Genomic DNA, 24,960 nt, shown 5'->3' with positions numbered 1-24,960 from the left:
CAGTGAATTTCTTGCAGAAATCTCTCTCTCTCTCTCTCTCTCTCTCTCTCTCTCTCTCTCTCTCTCTCTCTTTATTTGTCGTGCTTTATGCTTCGCGGGCTATGAACATGACGAAACTCCCGGCCTCGACGTTTTAATCTATTTGGCAAACAAAGCTATAAGCTCCGTCCCTGTAGATATATATATATATATATATATATATATATATATATATATATATATATATATATATATATATATATATATATATATATATATGGCAACTCATGGCAGAGAGACTCAGAAGGAGCAATAACACTATGCAACAACCATCAGATGCACTCACAGCACACACATCCACACGCACACACTCACTTTAAACAAACAACACACTGCAGCACCCACTCTATACACTTTAGAACACCTAGACACACTTTATATTTATTGATAAAGAATTTGCACTACAACCCATACCTCATTACACCTTACTGTAAATTGTACCTAAATTGTACCTCATCCTTTGCACTGTATAGTATATTGTATGGTAACTCAGTTACTTCTACTCTACATTGAACATTGTATATATGTACATACTGAACATTTTTGTACGTACTTGACTTCTATTTTTTACTTGCTATACTTATTTTATACTTATCTATTTTTGCCTAGCACAGTCTCTGGAGCGTAACAGAAAGAAACATTTTGTATAAAAGTATTCTGTACTTCTGTATGACAACTAATAAAGAAACTTGAACTTGAACTTGATATACCTGCTGCGTGTCTGTGATGAGAACATGTGATGAATTGAAAATGGGGGACCCTGATGTAAACAAGACGAAAGTCTTTCTCTGGTCTGCATCCCTTTAACCCTTTCACTGCCACACTACCAAACGGTTAACCCTTTCACTGCCACACTACCAAACGGTTAACCCTTTCACTGCCACACTACCAAACGGTTAACCGTTTCACTGCGACGATATACAGAAGGTTAACCCTTTCACTGCCACACGACATCCGGTTAACCCTTTCACTGCCACACTACCAAACGGTTAACCCTTTCACTGCCACACTACCAAACGGTTAACCCTTTCACTGCGACGATATACAGAAGGTTAACCCTTTCACTGCCACACGACATCCGGTTAACCCTTTCACTGCCACACTACCAAACGGTTAACCCTTTCACTGCCACACTACCAAACGGTTAACCCTTTCACTGCGACGATATACAGAAGGTTAACCCTTTCACTGCCACACGACATCCGGTTAACCCTTTCACTGCCACACTACCAAACGGTTAACCCTTTCACTGCCACACTACCAAACGGTTAACCCTTTCACTGCGACGATATACAGAAGGTTAACCCTTTCACTGCCACACGACATCCGGTTAACCCTTTCACTGCCACACTACCAAACGGTTAACCCTTTCACTGCGACAATACACAGCAGGTTAACCCTTTCACTGCCACACAACAGCCGGTTAACCCTTTCACTGCTACACTAGGTTAACCCTTTCACTTCGACAATACACAGCAGGTTAACCCTTTCACTGCCACACAACAGCCGGTTAACCCTTTCACTGCCACACTAGGTTAACCCTTTCACTTCGACAATACACAGCAGGTTAACCCTTTCACTGCCACACAACAGCCGGTTAACCCTTTCGGTATAGTGTGATAGATAGTAAAGGGTTAACCTTCTGTCGTGTGGCAGTGAAAGGGTTAACAATTGTGTGTATTGAGCTGTACTGTATTGTACCCATTCTGCAATCTGTTAATCAAATGTTCAATCAATCAATCCAAACCGCTGTCCCGCACCGCTCCGTTCACAGGCTCGAGTCCCACTGTAACGCACACAGTGGACAGTGGACGCCCCTGAGAGCGTCTGGTAAAGACGGTCATATGTTTTGAACGTCAGAAGGTTTATTTATACAAGCTGATGGCTCCGGAAACGATTGCTCGCGATTTGCATTCGAACACTTTAATTGTAACCCATAATTTGTTTATTCGAAAATATTCTCGAGAGCCCAATCCGGTTGTTAGTTACGGTTACCGTTGTGTCGTTAACGTCAAGACACCGTGAAAGTCTCGTTTGGGATGAATTCGGTAAATGGTGCGAGTCAACAATTTCACGTCCCTGAACACACAGCCTGCAAACATATATTTAACAAAGTTTCAAGTTTCAAGTTTTGTTTTATTTGTCACATATAAAGTACATTACATTACAGTGAAATGCTTGGTTCTGTATATGAGGCTCCTGAGATTGTGCTTCTATACGGTAAAAAAGTAAAAAGAATAAAGTCCAAACACTATACCAAATATACAATATACTAAAGTCCTAAATGAAGTACAATATATCTTAAATTAAACCTATATCTCAGACAAAACTATATTTTTTTCATGTATTATTAGCATATACCTATACCTACTTATTTTTTAATATCAAGATGTTTCCCGCGGACTCGCTCCTGCTGTTTGCAGCACAACGAAAGGAACGCGCCGCCGTGACGTCACTGACGTGAGCCGTCGAGGATTATACCGTCATACCGTCCATCTTCTGTTTCCGCTTTGTAGCCAATCAACCAAACTTCCTAAACGAGCTCGTTGCCGGGAATTCAATTAGGATGTGAGGGGGGGGGGGGGGGTGCAACTGATGTCTGCAGGGTAGCCTGCAGGCCACTATAGCCCCCCCCCCCCCGCCCCCCCCACCAGAAACATCCAAATTCCACTTTATCGACACTTACTTTTCGTGGTAAACACCAGTAGTCGAATTAATCAGAAGCCAGCCCGTGATATTGTGTTAAATGTTGAATTATTATTACACTCGTGTACTTTGGTCGCCTATAAGCGCTGAAGTGTTGTGATGGAGAGAGTATATTATAGACCCATATAGCGCCAGAACGATCAACATTAGTATCGCTTGATACTAAATTATTCTGCTTTGTATTTATCTATATAGGCGGGTGCTTTTCTTTTTTTTTTACGTTTTTTTTTAATTTTTTTATGTACTATACCGAGTGCGTGGTATTTTCTTTGCAATCTGCATTATAATTTGAGGGGTCACCGTAATTAAAAGGTTAGTTTGACCATAACGCTACTTTGATGGTGAATTATGAAGTATGAAGAATGATGATGATGATGATGATGATGATGATGATGATGATAATTATAATGATAATGATGATGATGCATTCATTCATTCAACCAACTTTATAATACTCGAGGAATCATTTGATTATTGCCCTCATCATCTGCAGCGATGTCGAGATTACAAGCCAGATTAAATAAACAGTCGAACACAGATGTAATTATATGAAGAAAGAAAACGCATTTAAAACAGTTGCATATTATATTATATGGAGGTCAGGTTTGAGAAAGTCTGTGCACTAAAACAAAAGCCTGATTCTCCCGCGGGGACCTTAAAGCCTGTCATCTGAGCGGGTCAAACAGGGGCCACCCGCATCACTGTACATATTAATACTACAACACTGTACATACGTCTGATTAGTACTATACTCAGTACTAATGTATATATTTTGTACCCAGTTTTATCACCTGTAGTACATTGTGTATCACTATTGCACTTTACTGATACATTTGCACTCTGGTTGGATGCCAAACTTATTTTCGTTGCACTGTATTTGTGCTGTATGATGATGATGACAATACATTTGAATCTAATCTAATCTAATTTTAGTTCCAATCTAGCATCGTTGCGATTTAATAAAGTGGTAGTTGTCCAACAGGCCTTCTAGGTGAAACTAATACCGTGTTTATTAGGCCTCTCTGCCAGAGAGGATGATGATGGTGATGAAGAGGAGTAGTTTCCCCGCTGGTCGCGTCTAGAGGCCAATAGTCATCAAACCACCAAAACTATAGGCCTATTTTATGATCATGACAAAATAATAATTTGTTATTCTTTTATTTACCGTTAAATAACCGAATAATCCAGTGTAACTGTTTGTTTCTGGGTTGAGCTGCTCTCTAAATGGCTCCAACATGCTAATAAAAGACAGATATATATTATACGGGCCTATATATATATATATATATATATATATTCACCTATAGGCTTCAAACACACATTGGAACACAGATCTGCTCAGTCAACATTGCTCGAATCGCACCTGAATTTTGTTCACGCATATAGGTTTATAAATTATAACTTATCACCATCACACAGCGGTGACGCAGCCTTGGAGAACAGAATTACCGTAAGTCACGGTCAGACATTTAGACGATTTCAGGCCCGTCTGTCTGTCTGTCACGGCTCACATTTCCACAATCTCAACAGCAATTTCACGGGGCCTAATATTTTAAAGGGCATAATATTTCAGCCGACCGTGATATGTTGTAAGAGTATAGAGCTACAACAACCGTTCAGTCATTTAATTATCCGACGATTGTTTTATCAATTCAAAAGGGTTGAAAAGAGTTGCCAGGCGATCATGTCGTTTATTCATATAATATATATCATTTTTATAATTGATTTTATTTTCAAATGTATATGTATTTATTGTTTTTGTTGTTGTTATTATAATTATAATTATTTTATACAGCCTACATATTATTTTCCAGCCTGTATGTATGACGCAATGAGCTTCACACAAGGACTGTTTAGCCTAAACTGTTAAAGTTAACTTATAGTCACAACCTTTTTGCACAAAAAAAAAAAAAAGCATTGCAACTGGATAACATTACGTGGCTTTGTACCCACGCGGGCCCGCACATCGAAACACATGTTATATCATCAAAACACATGTTATATCAAGAGACACGTTATTGGACTTGGATTGGGCCGCTTTGGCTGTAATCCACCCGCTGACTCCCTCCGTGTGTCTGTTCTCAGAACCCGGCGTCCCGTCCCCGCGTCCCGCGTCCCGGCGGAGGGAGGAGGCGATACACTGTGAACATGGACGCGCTTATCTGTGATCCTAACAACTGACACGGGATATACCACCACCGCGCTGCCTCGTTCCAGACAGATGATCCTCACGGGCCTCACGGGTCTCCCAGGAGCAGGGTGGAGCGGGTTAAAGCGGTGGAGAGAGGGTTAAAGCGGTGGAGCGGGTTAAAGCGGTGGAGCGGGTTAAAGCGGTGGAGCGGGTTAAAGCGGTGGAGAGAGGGGTTTTCACAGCTCCCAGTTTGCTAACTCGAGCGGTGGGACGTTTAGATCACCGCTAATAGGCGCAACATAGGCAGCGGTGACTGTTATTCCTGTTATTGAATGAACGAATGAATGAATGAATGAATGAACTAGTGAAAACTTATACCCTTTCTTTCACTGCCACACGACAGAAGGTTAACCCTTTACTATCACACAACCGACGGTGATGCTCCATCATTAGCATCATTATGCTAATGATGGAGCATGATTGATTGATTGATTGAAAAGTTTATTAACAGATTGCAGAATGGGTACAGTACAGTACAGCTCAATACATACAATTGTTAAGGGGATGCAGACCAGAGAAAGACTTTCGTCTTGTTTACATCAGGGTCCCCCATTTTCAATTCATCATAACATACATGACATACAGATAGACAGTACTGCTACATCTATACATTTATGACATACCAGATTTGCAAATACAGTACTGTTTGTGATACAAAAGTGTCCAGAAAAGGAGTGTATATACATTTGGCGTAGAAACTGTACATTGGAGGAGGTTGGATGGGTGGGGTGGGGTTGGGTGGGTTGGGTGAGGGCTGTACATTGGAGGTGTGGGGGGGGGGGGGGGGTTGGGAAGGGGACACACACACATTTTACACTGTACATTGGAATACTGACAAAGCCTTACTTGGTCATTTACTGTACAACTAGGTTAGGACATTTGTAGGGGCCAGTTTCGAATTGCAGTCTCACGTAGGTGTTCTTTGAGAGTGTTTTTGAAGGTGGGTAGTGATTCACATTCCTTTACAGCTGTGGGTAGGGCGTTCCACATTGATGTGGCATAATTGCGAAACGTGTTTAGTCCCTTGTTTGAGCCGAATCTGGGTTTTACATGATTTGTGGAGCTCCCTCTGGTGTTGTGATCGTGGTATTCACTGACCTTTGGGAAGTATTTTGACATGTACATGGGTACCTTGGTCGTGTAGTGCATCTTGTAGACCAGGCCCATTGCAAGTTGCTGTACTCTGTCGTCTACTCATCCTAGGTTGGCATCACCGTCGGTTGTGTGATATAAAGGGCTAACCTTCTGTATTGTCACAGTGAAAGGGTTAACCGGCTGTCCTGTGGCAGTGAAAGGGTTTAACAGATTGCAGAATGGGTACAATACAGTACGGCTCAATACACACAATTGTTAAGGGGATGCAGACCAGAGAAAGACTTTCGTCTTGTTTACATCAGAGTCCCCCATTTTCAATTCACAGTAGTGAGACGAAAGTCTCTCTAGTTCTCAAATCGAAGATACGGCTCTCTCTCTCTAAAGAGCTCATTGTGTTGCTTTTGGGGAAAAACGTCCATCGCTTGAACCTCTTTGAAAAATAACCATTGATGACTTTAACCTCTATCGTCCAAACGGCAATGACACCATTAAAGCCCTTTTACAGGTTAACACTTCTCAAAGGTTGAGTGGCCCTGTAACTTTAGTGGACCCTTAATGAGGACGCGCGCGGGTTAACGACGGGTGTAGTGGTGTTTCAGGGGCCGCGGCTGGACGTCACCTGAGCGGGGCACGAAAGACGCGATATTTACGACACCTTCGAGCATCCATCACTTTGACGTCTGCACCGTCTGGGCACCTGGACCGCGTTAGCATCAAATATTACATTCCAACTCTAATTTGGAGCCCCGGTCGGTTCGGCCCGTTCCGGCCAAGGAGCAGAGAAAATAGAGAGAGAGAGAGAGACATTTTTGAGTTTACCGCGCTTTTTTGTCTTGTGGTCTCTGTTGTGGAAAAGAAAGGGAACGGGGAATTGATCCAGGAAGAGCTGGACTGTACGTCGCGGAGTCGTTGAGTCATAATTGAATTATAGGTCGATTAAATGTCCTCCTCACCCATTAAGATTCTCACGCGAAAGCATGAATGTGCGATTAGTCAGAATGCAGCAATGTAGTTTTTTTTGGGTGGGGGGGACAGATGGCAAATGTATAACACTTTAACACACTTTTTATGATGAATTGAAAATGGGGGACCCTGATGTAAACAAGACGAAAGTCTTTCTCTGGTCTGCATCCCCTTAACAATTGTGTGTATTGAGCCGTACTGTATTGTACCCATTCTGCAATCTGTTAATAAAGTTTTCAATCAATCAAACAAACAGGTACACAAGAGAAATAATAACACCTCTCACTGGAGCTGTACAGTGTCGTCGTGTCTGTGTCACTGATTCAGTTCCCAGACAGGTCCTTACTAGATGATGCTCGGATATCCTACAAGGCAATGGCTCCACCTGCTGGTCGTTGTTGGTACATGACGTCTTGAGGGTTAAGTGACCCTAAATCATCTGTCTTTTTTTTTGTTGCCTCTTTTCGACAGAGATCTGATTATGGCTACACTCACTGCACACACATCCACATGTACACACTCACTTTAAACAAACACTCACCTTACCACTCATTTTATTCACTTTAGACACTTTAACACACTTTATATTTATCTATTATTAAAGAGATTTGCACCACATTCATACCTCATTTGCACCCCAAGTTTTGTACCTCTGCATTCTACCTCACTGTTACTCATTTTACTCTGTATTGTATATTTATGTATATTGACTTTACCTCCTTTTTACATACTTCTTCATTTTTCTTTACTTACTTTCTCTTTACTGTATGTAGCACAGGGGCTCATATACAGAAACAAGCATTTCATTATAAAGTATTCTGTATTTTGTTCTGACAAATAATAAACAAACTTGAACTTGAAACTTGAACTTGGCGTGAACACAAAATCAGATTCGCACCACTTTCACATGTGCTCCTCCATGTAGTCCTAGACCTGATACACATCTAACCCATGAGACCGCAGTGTGAACGGTCAGATTGGAATTCATGTGGGTTTTTCTCTTTTTTTCTGTTTTTTTTTTACACCACCCTTGACTGTGCACGTGTAGATCATCGTCAACAACCAGTGACACTTGGAGGACAGCAACAACAACAACAACAACAACAACAACAACAACAACAACAACAACAACAACAACAACAACAACAACAGGAGCCTTGTGGCCGTCATCCTCGACAGGAAATAATCCTGGAGACGGACGCTTGCGCCGCTATGTCACTCATTTCCACGATTTTCACGATATTAAAGGAACACGGCAACTTTTTGGGAAATTAGCTTATTTGCCATCTGCCCTGGAGTTAGACGAGCAGATACAAACCTGTTCTTCTCTGTGCACGCATTAGGCTTAGGGAACAGCCGCGCCGTTAGCCTAGCTTAGCGTCATTCACTGGAAGTAGGTGTGCCAGTGTAGCCTAGTTCCTAGTTGACTGTTATTGAGAGTTACTCAGTTTGAATATCTCCTCCCATGATGTCATCAGAGGAGGACACTGAATCCTGTTGTGTTAATTGCAGCTCAATTAAATAATGTAGATGAAACAATAACAATCCATAACAATCCTTATCTCTATTTTCTCATCTACTTTATTTGATTGAGCTCTAATTAACAACACACAGATTCTGTGTCCTCTGATGACATCACAGGAGGAGGTATTAAAAAAAATAGGGACAAAATATTAATGAACATTTGAATGTAAACAGGACAGATTATAGCTGGAGGGGAATTTCAATCTGTAGTTCCTTTGCAGGTTGATGTTAACAGATCAGACAAATTACAAATGTACACAAACTAACCACACGAACTGATAACAGAACATGTAAATCAAATCAAATCAAATGTATGTGTAAGGCCCGACGACAACACGTTAATGTCCCCATGGGGCCGGACACGTCTTCTTTAAACACGCCAAGAAGAAACATCACAATAAATCAAGAACAAAACAATAAACACCATAAAGTCCAATTTTTTTTTAAATGAATGCAACACTCCCAGACATACCCCACGTGAAGGTAAGGAAAAACTCACTAAAACCTAGCAATGGGAAAAAATGCACCACAGGCAATGTGGAGGAGAGAAACCTTAGAAGGGCCGTTCAAGGGGGATCTCCCTTCTTAGATGTCGGTGATAGTGTTGCAGTAAAACAGGCGAAACAGTTGGTAAGCATGCACTCATATACATGTAGTGAAACACAGATAAGTGCATGCGATAGCAACTGAACAAGTTACTAAACTACACAAACTACATAACCACAAGAACAGAACAGTACATGTACTAGTTGTTACTAAACTATACAAACTTCATAACCATATAGAAAACAGACAATAGATGAAACAGACAATGACAACACAATATGTGTGATGTGGAGACAAACCAGGAAATAGGAAGACTATACATTTGAAGTGCTTTAGGTGCCATTGTAGATGGAGGATGTAGATCAGGGCTATTCAACTAAATTGTTCAGGGGGCCACATTGTCAGAAACCCAAGGGGCCAGGGGCCGGACTGCCACGGCGCCTCCCCGTGCTATGAATATATGTACACTTGACACAACACGCAACCACATTTTCACAACTTTTATTTAACTACATTGCAAAAGTAGTATACTTTAAAAAAAAAAGTGCTTCATTTATGTGCCACATCTGCAACATTTCCTGCAAAAAGTGCTTCATTTATGACTGTGCAACAACTGCAACATCTCCTCTTCAACATTTCAATATAAAAATAAAATAAAAAACAAACAAGTGCATGATGTGCATCTGAACATTCTAACATCAACACTTGAACAAAAAAACACATTTATAGTGCAGCTGAGCTTATGAAAAAGTGCTTCATGTCTGTGCAACAACAGCAAATCACAGCATCTTATTAGCACTTATTGTCCACTCTTAACTCTCAAACATCAGGGGGGTGGGGGGCAGACAGGCCTAGCCTACATACACACATCTAATGAGAGCGATTGCACTTCTTTGACTGGGCAATGGCAGAGAAAGAGGGTTCATAGGAAGTGAGGGCTACCCGCAAACATTGATGCAAATGCTCATTTGTCAAGGAGGCACGGTTGCTTGTTTTAATGGCATTCATGTGAGAGAAACTGGATTCACAGGTGTATGTTGAGCCAAACATTGTTAGCACAGATATTGCCAGCGTTTTTATTTTGGGGAATGTCTTGACATGAATACACTTTATCCAAAATGTTGAGGTGGATTCATTCTCAAGTGCCTGCTTCAGAGCAGATGATGCTTGCATGTCAATTATTTCAAGTTGCAGGAGACCTTCATCAATGTGAAGTGATGCAAGGAACTCTTGTCCTTTTGTGGAAATAGCAGCTACATTGGCAAATGGGTTGCTCACAAAATGCATCAATTCTCTGGGCATGTCAAATTCATCAAATCGACTTGCAAAGTTTTCCCTCAATTTATCAATGAAATGTGTCATTAATTGAGTGACTTTTGGCTCAATTGTGCGTGTGAACGTTGACATGAAAAGAAAAAAGTAAAACAAATATATATATTAAAAAAGAATATTAAAAAGAATATTTAATTTTTTTATTTTTTTTTCTAATTATCATGTAATCTTTTGCGGGCAGGTCAGAATCATCCCGCGGGCCGGATCTGGCCCACAGGCCGCCAGTTGAATAGCCCTGATGTAGATGGTACTGAGGCCAGAGAGGAGAGCTGTAGTTAAGCATTACATCACGCGCAGGAGTGGTTTGTGAACAATAAACCATGCCTAGGGGTGGTCGTTAGACCCCCCTAGGCATGGTTTATTGTTCACAAATCACGACTGCAAGTGGTGTAAAGCTTTTATACAACTGCCAGATTCATCCAACCTTATTTCTATACAATAAACACACATTAATCGAAGATTTATTGAAAAAACCATCCGCCAGAAAAAGTAGTTCCCACAACTACAAAAAAGACAAGTTGCCTCCATGTGGAAGCAGCTTGAAGTGCATCCAACCAACTAACACATCCAACTGTGTATTATTGGAATGATTGATTGAAAATGTTATTACCAGATGCAGAATGGGTACAATACAGTACGGCTCAATACACACAATTGTTAAGGGAATGCAGACCTACTTTCCATAGAACTTCATTCTTAGATGCTTCTATATAAAGTAGGTAAAACAAATTAAAAAGTTTTCTTTGCCCTATAGGAAAAAAACGTTTTCTTCGCCCTATTCTTTTATTTATTTTTTTAAACCTACTGTAGAGGGCCTAAACTTAACCAGTTGGAAACCAAGCGTACAGTAATAAAATTAGCAATCAATCAATCAATCAATCAATCAACTCAATAGGCCATGCTCACTTAGAACAGCGCAGCACCCAGCTCTCTGACTATCCCCCGCGTTGCAGGCAGAGTGTGTGTGCGTGTGTGTGCGTGTGTGTGTGTGCGTGTGTGTGTGTGGGGGGGGGGGGGGGGGGGGGGTGGCGGTGGGTGGAGACTAGAGCGAGCGCTGACAGTCGAAAAAAAAAAAAAAATTGAAAATTAATCAATCAATCAATCCGCGATTTTTCTTTTGTTACAGAATGATTCAAGACCCATCAATTACATCATCCAACATTGTTTAAACGACTAAGACATTCGCTGTGACAGAATCACTTGATATTTAGTCGTTTAGTCGCTATCAACATATCCATTTGTAAAGATTATTGTCCACCTTCTTGTGATCCGGCGGAGTGATGTGATGTGGTTCGGTTGTGGGCGGGTCCTGGGCCAGCAGCGTGGAATTGTTGCCAATAAAGACGTGTAAAATGACTGTTTCAGCCAATCAGATGGTACTGAGGTCAGAGAGAAGAGCTGTAGGATGTAGATGGTACTGAGGCCAGAGAGAAGAGCTGTAGGATGTAGATGGTACTGAGACCAGAGAGAAGAGCTGTAGGAGGATGTAGATGGTACTGAGGTCAGAGAGAAGAGCTGTAGGAGGATGTAGATGGTACTGAGACCAGAGAGAAGAGCTGTAGGAGGATGTAGATGGTACTGAGGCCAGAGAGAAGAGCTGTAGGAGGATGTAGATGGTACTGAGACCAGAGAGAAGAGCTGTAGGATGATGTAGATGGTACTGAGGCCAGAGAGAAGAGCTGTAGGAGGATGTAGATGGTACTGAGGTCAGAGAGAAGAGCTGTAGGATGTAGATGGTACTGAGACCAGAGAGAAGAGCTGTAGGAGGATGTAGATGGTACTGAGGTCAGAGAGAAGAGCTGTAGGAGGATGTAGATGGTACTGAGACCAGAGAGAAGAGCTGTAGGATGTAGATGGTACTGAGACCAGAGAGAAGAGCTGTAGGAGGATGTAGATGGTACTGAGGCCAGAGAGAAGAGCTGTAGGAGGATGTAGATGGTACTGAGGCCAGAGAGAAGAGCTGTAGGAGGATGTAGATGGTACTGAGACCAGAGAGAAGAGCTGTAGGAGGATGTAGATGGTACTGAGGTCAGAGAGAAGAGCTGTAGGATGTAGATGGTACTGAGGTCAGAGAGAAGAGCTGTAGGAGGATGTAGATGGTACTGAGGCCAGAGAGAAGAGCTGTAGGAGGATGTAGATGGTACTGAGGCCAGAGAGAAGAGCTGTAGGAGGATGTAGATGGTACTGAGGCCAGAGAGAAGAGCTGTAGGAGGATGTAGATGGTACTGAGGCCAGAGAGAAGAGCTGTAGGAGGATGTAGATGGTACTGAGGTCAGAGAGAAGAGCTGTAGGAGGATGTAGATGGTACTGAGGCCAGAGAGAAGAGCTGTAGGAGGATGTAGATGGTACTGAGGTCAGAGAGAAGAGCTGTAGGAGGATGTAGATGGTACTGAGGTCAGAGAGAAGAGCTGTAGGAGGATGTAGATGGTACTGAGGCCAGAGAGAAGAGCTGTAGGAGAGGATGTAGATGGTACTGAGACCAGAGAGAAGAGCTGTAGGAGAGGATGTAGATGGTACTGAGACCAGAGAGAAGAGCTGTAGGAGAGGATGTAGATGGTACTGAGACCAGAGAGAAGAGCTGTAGGAGGATGTAGATGGTACTGAGGCCAGAGAGAAGAGCTGTAGGAGGATGTAGATGGTACTGAGGCCAGAGAGAAGAGCTGTAGGAGGATGTAGATGGTACTGAGGTCAGAGAGAAGAGCTGTAGGATGTAGATGGTACTGAGGCCAGAGAGAAGAGCTGTAGGAGGATGTAGATGGTACTGAGGCCAGAGAGAAGAGCTGTAGGAGGATGTAGATGGTACTGAGGTCAGAGAGAAGAGCTGTAGGATGTAGATGGTACTGAGGCCAGAGAGAAGAGCTGTAGGAGGATGTAGATGGTACTGAGGCCAGAGAGAAGAGCTGTAGGAGGATGTAGATGGTACTGAGACCAGAGAGAAGAGCTGTAGGAGGATGTAGATGGTACTGAGGCCAGAGAGAAGAGCTGTAGGAGGATGTAGATGGTACTGAGACCAGAGAGAAGAGCTGTAGGATGTAGATGGTACTGAGGCCAGAGAGAAGAGCTGTAGGAGGATGTAGATGGTACTGAGGCCAGAGAGAAGAGCTGTAGGAGGATGTAGATGGTACTGAGGTCAGAGAGAAGAGCTGTAGGATGTAGATGGTACTGAGGCCAGAGAGAAGAGCTGTAGGAGGATGTAGATGGTACTGAGACCAGAGAGAAGAGCTGTAGGAGGATGTAGATGGTACTGAGGTCAGAGAGAAGAGCTGTAGGAGGATGTAGATGGTACTGAGGCCAGAGAGAAGAGCTGTAGGAGGATGTAGATGGTACTGAGACCAGAGAGAAGAGCTGTAGGAGGATGTAGATGGTACTGAGACCAGAGAGAAGAGCTGTAGGAGGATGTAGATGGTACTGAGGCCAGAGAGAAGAGCTGTAGGAGGATGTAGATGGTACTGAGACCAGAGAGAAGAGCTGTAGGAGGATGTAGATGGTACTGAGGTCAGAGAGAAGAGCTGTAGGAGGATGTAGATGGTACTGATGATGTGGCCGGTGCAATATAGCTCTGCGTTGTGTGTTAGAGAATAGACAGCCAGGACTCCATTTTGTCGAACTCAGGTTTATTGTTGCCCAACTTGCCCCTGTACAATCAAGCAAACAAACACAGGTTGAGTAGACCAGGCCCATTGCAAGTTGCTGTACTCTGTCATCTACTCTAAGCCATCCTAGGTTGTCAAAGTGGGCAGGGGTGAGGTGGGTTTTAGGAGTAAGGTCAAGCAGTAGTCTGACCAGTTTGTTTTGAGATGTTTGTAATCTTGTTTTTAGCGCCTTTGAGGTGCTTTGGTACCATGAGGTGCAAGCATAGTCGTAGTACCCTTGAATGAGTGCTCCTGCCAGAGTCTTCAGGGTATTCTTGTTTACCAGGGAGGAGATCCGGTACAAGAATCTAGTTTGTTGGTTGACTTTTTTTATTACATTGGATGCCATTTTGTCACAGGAAAGATTTGCCTCTAGGATGGAACCCAGGTATGTAATTTCATCTTTCCTTGTGACAATGCACCCACCCTTATGCACATGCACATTACAATGATACTCTAAAACCCCCAACCCTAAGTAAAATAAAGAAAAACACGTTAGCAGCCAAAACATACCTGTACAATCAAGCAAACAAACACAGGTTGCGTCAGCGACGGTGCTCTCAGGCCGTACTGTTTCCTGTAACGTGAAGCATACACTTAGATGGGGCGCTAACTAGCAGCTAACGTTAGCTATCGACATAGCTAGCTAGCCAATGATGGCTATCTCAAAACATATTGACGGTACGATTAGAATGAATCGACCAATAATGCATAAAACATATTTACAAACGATGTATGAATCCAATACACGGTAACACAGGCGATTAATACAGTAACTGTACTAAAGAGCGCAAGCTCAGAGATGTGTACCCTTCTGTCTCATAACCAGTGGTGCAGTCGTAATATGGGAACTGGTAACACGCCACGCACGCGCGCGCGCGCGCCGGACCGCCGGTACGTGCATGCGCACAGAACAGTTTTTTTTTTCTTTTTTTTAAATAGCGAAGCTGAAAAAGGTAGCAGGAACATTAGAACAGAGAACATTAGAACATATACAATTAGTCAACTGAATGCTTTGTATCTTGTTTGCTAATTCAGGTTAAAGACAGCCGATTTAACCAGCATATTAAGAGAGCAAGACTGTCTATCTGGTGTACGTTATGATGAATTGAAAATGGGGGACCCTGATGTAAACAAGACGAAAGTCTTGGTCTGCATCCCCTTAACAATTGTATGCATGTATTGAGCTGTACTGTACTGTACCCGGGCGTTGGAGGTCGTGCAGGTATAGCGAAACTAAGTTTGCTTTGGATAAGCTGATTCTGAAGCTGCAACTTTCTTCTCTTGGGGAGCGGCGGTGGCATCGTTGGTTCAGGTTGCGTTGCAGGTAGGAACATGATACTGTTGTCAAATGATCTGTTTATATCGGTTTGTATTTGCGGGCGGGGGCGTGGTTGAAGACGCGCTTTTGTTATGGGTGGCCACTGGCCGGGTACTTAGCGCACAACGAATGGATAGAGCGCATCTTTGTGCGCGCGTACTTCTGCCTCAGTGATCATCTAGTAACACGGCGTGTAACCGCGTGTGACCACGACTGCACCACTGCTCATAACCATTAAGAGAGGCGGGACGGTTCATAGAGCAAGGGCTTCGGGGGACGAGGACGATACCAACATACAGATACAGATGTACAATCATTAGAATTGCAGGAAAAAATTATAAAACACTGCATAAACTAAAACAACAATGCAGCAATATATCAAAGAAGAAAGAACAATAGGGAATTACATGTAATGAATGTAATTAATGAATTACATTAATTAATAATTAAATGTCCACTCCCCTACTGTTACATCCCAATGTATGTGCTTCCCCAGTGTGTGTCTTGTTCTCCATTTTGTTTCCTCCCTCCAGCCAGAACCCGTCCTCCACCATTGGTCCCTGCTATGCCTGCCCCTCCATTGGTGGACTACATAGCAGCACAGCACTGATTGGTGGACGGGTTTCAAGACTCCAAGACCCAATCAGAAACCATCCTGGATCACCACACCCTGTTAAAACATGGCTGCTCACTTCAGTCACTCTCTCTCTCTGGCATGAGGCCTGGTGATATTTTGTAACCTTGACCTCTGATAATATTGCATTTGTTTATTGGCCTTTGTGATTTGTGAAACTGCCTTTGTGTGTGTATGGCCACAGAGAGAGCATTGCTAGCTATAGATTGTTGTGTTATATGTTATATTATTGCTGTTAGAACAGTTAGATGCTGGCTGCCCAGGCGTACGCATAGAACGCATATTTACAACATCTCCTCTCCTCTCCTCTCTTCTCTGCTCGTACAAGTTCTGAACGCATTCTGGGTTTCAGCCACAGGGACCTTTCAGAGAGAGATGACAGCCAGGGGACAGATCCAGTATTTCCCAACCTACTGCGCGATTGGTTCTTGACAAGCATCGTCAAGTCGTTCAGTATTGACAAAGCCTACTTTGCTGGAACGATTTATTTCGTACTGTACAGTACGCGGTATACATATAAGTACAAGTATAAGTCTTTATTTGTCATCAGATTAACACAGACACACATGCGATGAGCGACCCACAGGAACACACACACACATGCACTGAGTCGCGAGTCATGAGATGTGTGTGTGTGTAATTTTGAGATCAGTCGCAAATCGCTTCCTGTTGAATGGATCAGACAGAGAGATGCCGAAACTCGGCTGTTTTACACACGCCTCATTCGCCTTATAAGGAGATGGCGGGCGTGTCTGTATGCAAATGTTTTAGCGCGAACGCGCATTTGAATTTAAGAACGAGTGGGATTCATCATGCAACCGACCTGGGTAAGAACCGATTTCGACGTTAAGAACGGCTTGATGAATGTGGCGGTGGCTTTTCTTATTGTTCTCTTAACAGACAGCAGGTAATCAAGAATATAAGAAAAATAATAAGAGAGTATTGTTGAATGAGGCCCATTGTGTTTACAAACCTGGTCCATCATTTCTTTCAACCAACAGTTATGTTACAGCCCGTTACCCTTAGACCCACAGGGGTCGTAACACCTACACTATGACCCCCTTCCCACGCCCAACAAGTAGCATCCTGAACATAGTGGATGTGTGTAGGTGTATTGTGTGATGTGGTGTAATTATCAATACAAGGCAACAAGGCACTTATTACACTGAGACCAGAGAGAAGAGCTGTATAGGAGGATGGTCTAGAGGGCAAATAAAAGGAAATAATGAAAGACCTTTTTATTTTACCACTATGAGTAGCTTAGATAGTTAGTTTGCTAAGGCAAGGGGATTGGATTTCTTCATTAAGCGCTTATCCTTATCATTAGGATACAAGTATATTGTGTTTTATTATTAAAGATACCCTTTATGCATATTTATATTTATACATCACTGAGCAAGTGACTTCCTAACAAGCCACAACATTACAAGTCATTCTGTCACTGAGTGTCCACCAGGGGGCGGTAGAGTATCACATACTAGTTGTGGCACAGCCAGAGGCCACACTTCTTCTTGGGTGTCTTTAGAAGTGCACGTCACGCTGACGCGTCCAGAGCAGAATACACATTCCTGTTGTCCTGGTGATCGTGAGGAAGCCTACTTTAGTAGCACAGGTCTCTCAATACAATGTCACAATAAAGGGATGTTTTTGAGGCTAATTTGCTCCTTGCTACTCTCAATACCTTGTATAATGTGTGCAGCCGTGTCCACACGGTACAAGAGTCATTAATAGCAACATTTAATTCATAAACCTAAAGCCATTTCAGGTTTGAAAAGTTATCTCAGAGGAATTCCATCAATTTTATATTTTTAGCGGTTATATTTAGTGGAAGTGGAATTTCAACCACCAAACTAGTTTTGCAACAAATATTCTGTTAACTGTTCTGTTCCGTTCTGTTCTGTTAACTGTTCTGTTCTGTTAACTGTTCTGTTCTGTTCTGTTAACTGTTCTGTTCTGTTAACTGTTCTGTTCTGTTCTGTTCTGTTGTTAACTGTTCTGTTAACTGTTCTGTTCTGTTAACTGTTCTGTTCTGTTCTGTTCAGTTAACTATTCTGTTAACTGTTCTGTTCTGTTAACTGTTTTGTTAATTGTTGTAACCATTTCATGTTTTAACAGACATTGTAAATTAAATGGTAATTGGCTGCATTTATATATAGATTTTATCCAAAGCGTTTTTACAATCTGTTCCTCACATGTCACCCGTTCACTCACACATTCACACACCGACGGCGGAGGCGACCACGCAAGGTGCCAACCTGCTCATCGGAAGCAGTTAGGGGTTAAGTCACTTGGTACCCATTCTGCAATCTGTTAATAAAGTTTTCATTCATTCATTCATTCATTCATTCATTCATTCATTCATTCATTCATTCATTCAAGTGTCTTGCTCAAGGATTGATTGATTGATTGATTGATTGAAAACTTTATTAACAGATTGCAGAATGGGTACAATACAGTACAGCTCAATACACACAATTGTTAAGGGGCTGCAGACCAGAGAAAGACTTTCGTCTTGTTTACATCAGGGTCCCCCATTTTCAATTCATCAGGACATATATGACATACATGACATACAGATAGTCAGTACTGCTACATCTATACATTTATGACATACCAGATTTGCAAATACAGTACTGTTTGTGATACAGAAGGAGTCAGGAAAAGGGAGTATATACATTTGACGTAGAAACTGTACATTGGAGGAGGTTGGGTGGGGGGGGTTGGGTACACTGGGATATTGACAACCATACTGGGTAATCTACATTGGAGGTGGTTGGGGGGGGGGGGGGGGGGGGCACACTGTATATACAAGCAAAACTGTACATTGAGGGGGGGGGGACACTGTACAAACAAACAAAATTGTACATTGGACTATTGACAAAACCATACTAGGTAAATGACTGTACATTGGAGGGGGTTGGGTTAGGATATTTACAGGGGCCAGTGTTGAATTGCAGTCTCCCGTAGGTGTCCCTTGAGAGAGGTTTTGAAAGTGGGTAGTGATCCACATTCCTTTACAGCTTTGGGTAGGGCGTTCCACATTGATGTGGCATAATTGCGAAACGTGTTTAGTCCCTTGTTTGAGCCGAATCTGGGTTTAACATGATTTGTGGAGCTCCCTCTGGTGTTGTGATCGTGGTATTCACTGACCTTTGGGAAGTATTTTGACATGTACATGGGTACCTTGGTTGTGTAGTGTATCTTGTAGACCAGGCCCATTGCAAGTTGCTGTACTCTGTCGTCTACTCTAAGCCATCCTAGGTTGTCAAAGTGGGCAGGGGTGAGGTGGGTTCTAGGAGTCAGGTCAAGCAGTAGTCTGACCAGTTTGTTTTGAGATGTTTGTAATTTTGTTTTTAGCGCCTTTGAGGTGCTTTGGTACCATGAGGTGCAAGCATAGTCGTAGTACCCCTGAATGAGTGCTCCTGCCAGAGTCTTCAGGGTATTCTTGTTTACCAGAGAGGAGATCCGGTACAAGAATCGAGTTCGTTGGTTGACTTTTTTTATTACATTGGATGCCATTTTGTCACAGGAGAGATTAGCCTCTAGGATGGAACCCAGGTAGGTAATTTCATCTTTCCTTGTGACAATATTGTCACCCACTGTAACTGAGAAGCCGTCGGTCTTGCTGAGTTTGTTATTTGAACCGAAGAGAATGGACTCTGTTTTGCCCATGTGTAATGATAGTTTGTTATCAGCGAGCCAGGTGCAGATTCTGCCGAGTTCAGAGCTGAGGGCTTTTTCAACCTGCAACTTGTCCCTGTCAGAGACCAGCAGGGCTGAGTCGTCCGCAAACAGGAACAAGTTGCAGTCACAAGCTGACGACATGTCATTTGCATAAATTAGGAACAGTAGCGGTCCTAGTATGCTTCCTTGTGGAACACCACAGCTCACTGTGAGGGGGGGGGTAGGGTACCGTTTACCTCCACCATCTGTTCCCTCCCCTCAAGGTAGGATTGCATCCAGCTCAAGGACACATCGACACGCTGCCCGGGAGGAGCGGGAATCGAACCGGGAACCTCCGGATTACCAGACGACTCCTCTACCTCCCGAGCCACTGTCGCCCACGTTACATCGTAAATTATGTTGTCTTTATACATGCTGTAGGCCTATTGTTGTTGTTTTTTAATAGAACAATAAAAGGAACAAACCACATGGTAACAAACACACACACAAAGACACACACACACACACACACACACACACACACACACAAAGACACATCCATACACAAATACACACACAAACACACACACATACACATACACACACACACACACACACACACACACACACACACACACACACACACACACACACACACACACACACACACACAAGACACATCCATACACAAACACACACACAAACACACGCAAAGACACATCCATACACAAACACAAACACACACACACACACACAAAGACACATCCATACACAAACACAAACACACACACACACACACACAAAGACACACATACACACACTCACACAAAGACATGCATACACACACTCACTCACTCACACACTCACTCACACAAAGACACGCATACACACACTCACTCACACAAAGACACACTCTCACAGACACACACACACCATGTCTACACACTGCACACTGACAAGTGTTACAAAGTCATCAAGAGAGTCGGCGGTCTTATAGTATAATGGTCTCGGCACTCAGTAACATAAACACATTACATTAACACTGGTAAACATTACATTAACACTGATCTAGTATTAAAATAAATATATGTATTTTTTAAAAGGAACACCACATGTTAGTTAAGATGATAGAACCTGTATATGAACCACACAGTGGGACTGACTTCCTCACACAGTATTTTAAAGGTCATTAATTATAGATGCATGCAGGCTCCTCCCATTGGCTCAGAGGAATAGCTTTAGTCACCAGCACTTTGTGATAAAGTGGCTCTGGTTTCCAAACTCCACTTTATTAACCCATTCATAAATAAAATATTATATTTATATATATATATATTTTTTTACAATCTTCTCAGAATTCCTGGGTTCTGGCTGAACTATCTCATTTAATTCAAACAAAACAAATGTATGTCTACACTATACGCACTCAAGACTGTAGCACTCAAGTTCAATATTGTTTGACAAACAATCTTACTGACCAGAGTTGTGTCCTTCCTGCTGACTTGTTGTACAGAACTTGTTGTAAGTCGCTTTGGATGAAAGCGTTCAGCTGAATGACTGAATGTAACAGTAAAAGAAGGTCTAACATGCATGTAAATAAATACTTCCTATGGAGTCACACACTACAACTGTATCACGTGGCCCATAATAACGTAGATATATAGAAAACGTTCTCCTTTTTCATCCTCAGCAGTTCACCTAAGTTCACATAAGTTCACCTAATGTCACGGGAATCACGTCCGTGGGGGGGAACCACTGTTTGCTCACCCTGCCTTTGTTTGGTCCATAAAATAATCTGCATAATGAACATAAAAGGTTTGTAAAATCAACGTCTCTTTTGAGTTGCAAACCATCTTTTTTCTACTAATCTTAGAGGAACCATCTATAGCTGTGGTGGCAGATGTGTTTTATTTTATTTATTTCTTTAACCAATACATCAGTCCAAGGCGGAATGTTTCATTTCAACTTTGTGGGGGACATTTTAAGCGGGGGGGGGGGGGGGGGGGGGTCTGGGGGTCCTCCCTCAGGACATTCTTGGCGACAAACAAGGGGGGGGGGGGGGGGGGCAGTCCTTCATACCAGCGGCCATCAGGCTCCACAACAGTGGGCAGGGACTGCTGCCAGACATCCAACTAGGAACCTAAAAGTATACTATCTTATGCATACTGCACCTTATGTGAATACTGTATATTTCAGTTAGTTAGTTAGTTAGTTAGTTAGTTAGTTAGTTAGTTAGTTAGTTAGTTAATTATATTGATTTGTTATATTGTTTACACTGCTTGTTTTTACTACCTGTACGCAGGGGTGTAGCTCCAGATTCTGGGCCCCCTGAAAGAATGTATTTGTAGGCCCCCAGTGAATGCGAGCGCGCGTAAGCGCGCAAGCGGAATTTTTTTGTGCCATTTTTTTATTGATGAAAACGCATAATATGGTTTTTACCTATACATTCGGATCAGCAGTTCAGCACCTGCACTGTTGGTGGGTGAGCCTAGTAAAGGATGTCGCATTGCGTTCATCTTCAATTAATGGACCAATGCAATAGTCGACCAAAGCCCCCCCCTCTCTCTCTATATATCTCTCACACACACACACACACACACACACACACACACACACACACACACACACACACACACACACACACACACACACACACACACACACACACACACACACACACACACACACACACACACACACACACACACACACACACACACACACACACACACACACACACACACACACACACACACACACACACACACACACACACACACACACACACACACACACACACACACACACACACACACACACACACACACACACACACACACACACACACACACACACACACACACACACACACACACACACACACACACACACACACACACACACACACACACACACACACACACACACACACACACACACACACACACACACACACACACACACACACACACACACACACACACACACACACACACACACACACACACACACACACACACACACACACACACACACACACACACACACACACACACACACACACACACACACACACACACACACACACACACACACACACACACACACACACACACACACACACACACACACACACACACACACACACACACACACACACACACACACACACACACACACACACACACACACACACACACACACACACACACACACACACACACACACACACACACACACACACCAGAAACAAACATAGTATCAATGAGAGCATCAAGTGAGTGATGTCTAGTAAAAAAAGAATTTTTTTTTTTTTTTTTTTTTTTGGGGGGCCCCCCAGTGCTGGGCCCTTGGAATCATCCTAAGCTACCCCCCCCCCCCAGCTACGCCCCTGCCTCCCCCCCCCTCCCCCACGCTGCTATGATGCCTGAATTTCCCCCAAGGAGATCAATAAAGGAATATCTGATCTTATCTTAAACACTTAATTTTCTGCATTCTGGTGAACTTTTATGCACCGATTTGTGTCTTTTCCGCGTCAATTCATGGTGGAAATGTCTTTATTAAAGGAAAAGACAACATTCAGGTATACCCGAATATAATGGAATATAATGCAGTAAGGCTGTGTATCAGGCGTTCTGTACTGCTTTCAAATATTTATTCTATAGTTACAAGTAAGAAGGATGTTTTGACCCCCTCACACCTCTTTTGGGGTGGGGTTTGTCTTTCATTTGAGCTATATTTTGTGAGGGGGACAACTTGACCTCTTCTCAATATTGAGGGGGGACACGTCCCCCTGCATCCCACCCCTAAACCGACGCCTATATGCAGGGGTGTAGCTCCAGATTCTGGGCCCCATGAAAGAATGTATTTGTAGGCCCGCAGTGAATGCGAGCGCGCGAGCGGATTTTTTTTTGCCATTTTTTTATTGATGAAAACGCATAATATGGTTTTTACCTATACATTCTGATCAGCAATTCAGCACCTACACTGTTGGTGGGTGAGCCTAGTAAAAGATGTCACATTGCGTTCATCTTCAATGAATGGACCAATGCAATAGTCTACCAAAGCCCCCCCTCTCTCTCTATATATCTCACACACACACACACACACATACACACACACATACACACACACACACACACACACTTCAGAAACAAACATAGTATCAATGAGAGCATCAATAATACACCTGAGTGATGTCTAGTAAAAAAAAAAATGTTTTTTTTTTTTTTTGGCCCCCCCCCCCCCCAGTGCTGGGCCCTTGGAATCATCCTAAACTACCCCCCCCCAGCTACGCCCCTGCCTATATGCACCAGCTTTCATCCAGACCTTACAATAGTATGTTTGGTCCTTATATTTAGACAGTGTTGGAATCTTTCAATTGACTCAGACATCCATGTTCACTTTCACATGTTCACATATAAGTCTGTATGATAGCATGTAAATAATTCTGTATATACCGTATACATTCTTACTGTATATCCACATCTACATACCTGCACATAATTATTTTATCTTAGATACTATATCTATATCTGTACATATCCCTTACCTATTCTTACTTCGCTGCTGGCCAGTACGACTTAGTGTCTTTATACCTGTATCACTGTACATATTAATACTACAACTCTGTACATACATCTGATTAGCACTATTACTTACTTACTTACTTACTTACTTACTTACTTACTTACTTACTTACTTACTTACTTACTTACTTACTTACTTACTTACTTACTTACTTACTTACTTACTTACTTACTCACTTACTTACTTACTTACTTACTTACTTACTTACTTACTTACTTACTTACTTACTTACTTACTTACTTACTTACTTACTTACTTACTTACTTACTTACTTACTTACTTACTTACTTACTTACTTACTTACTTACTTACTTACTTACTTACTTCTTATCCTCTTCATCCCGGTGGTTGGGGCATAAGGCCGCCATCACACACTGCCACTGAACCCTGTCTCGTGCTTTGGCCTGCAGCGCTTCCTCCCAGGAAAGACCCATCTCCTTCAGCTCCATCATCACGGTCCTTCGCCAGGTGCTCTTTGGTCTACCCCTCTTTCTCTTCCCAACTGGGGGGGGGGGAGGGGACTATTACTAGTACTAATTTATTTATTTTATACCCAGTTTAATAGGCATTTTAAAGAATGAGATGGGAGAATGTCGATGCTTCACTGCATAATGTGGTGTTATATTTAATATTTATTAACTGGACCTTCTCTCTCCCCAGCGACCTCCTGCAAAGCCTCACCTTCCCTCCTCTTTCTACCTGTTTACCCTCCAATCTCCCCCCA

At 42.7% G+C, this 24,960-nt stretch overlaps 1 protein-coding gene across 1 annotated transcript in view; it reads right to left on the bottom strand.

The window, feature by feature from the left end:
- The window catches only part of pax9 (paired box 9), a gene marked incomplete at its 5' end in the record, with an annotated part of 31,442 nt that extends 6,754 nt beyond the window's left edge, over nt 1-24,688 (bottom strand). The window contains 1 exon segment of the mRNA XM_084310317.1: nt 24,561-24,688. Within this exon segment, the coding sequence (XP_084166443.1) occupies nt 24,561-24,688 (128 nt within the window).
- Between the last annotated feature and the right edge of the window lie 272 nt (nt 24,689-24,960).

The sequence above is a fragment of the Notolepis coatsorum genome (genome assembly GCF_963971535.1).
Source record: "Notolepis coatsorum genome assembly, chromosome: 3".
NCBI lineage: Eukaryota > Metazoa > Chordata > Actinopteri > Aulopiformes > Paralepididae > Notolepis > Notolepis coatsorum.
The sequence above is the reverse complement of the archived record's forward strand: the minus strand, read 5'-3'. Positions and strand labels throughout refer to the sequence as shown.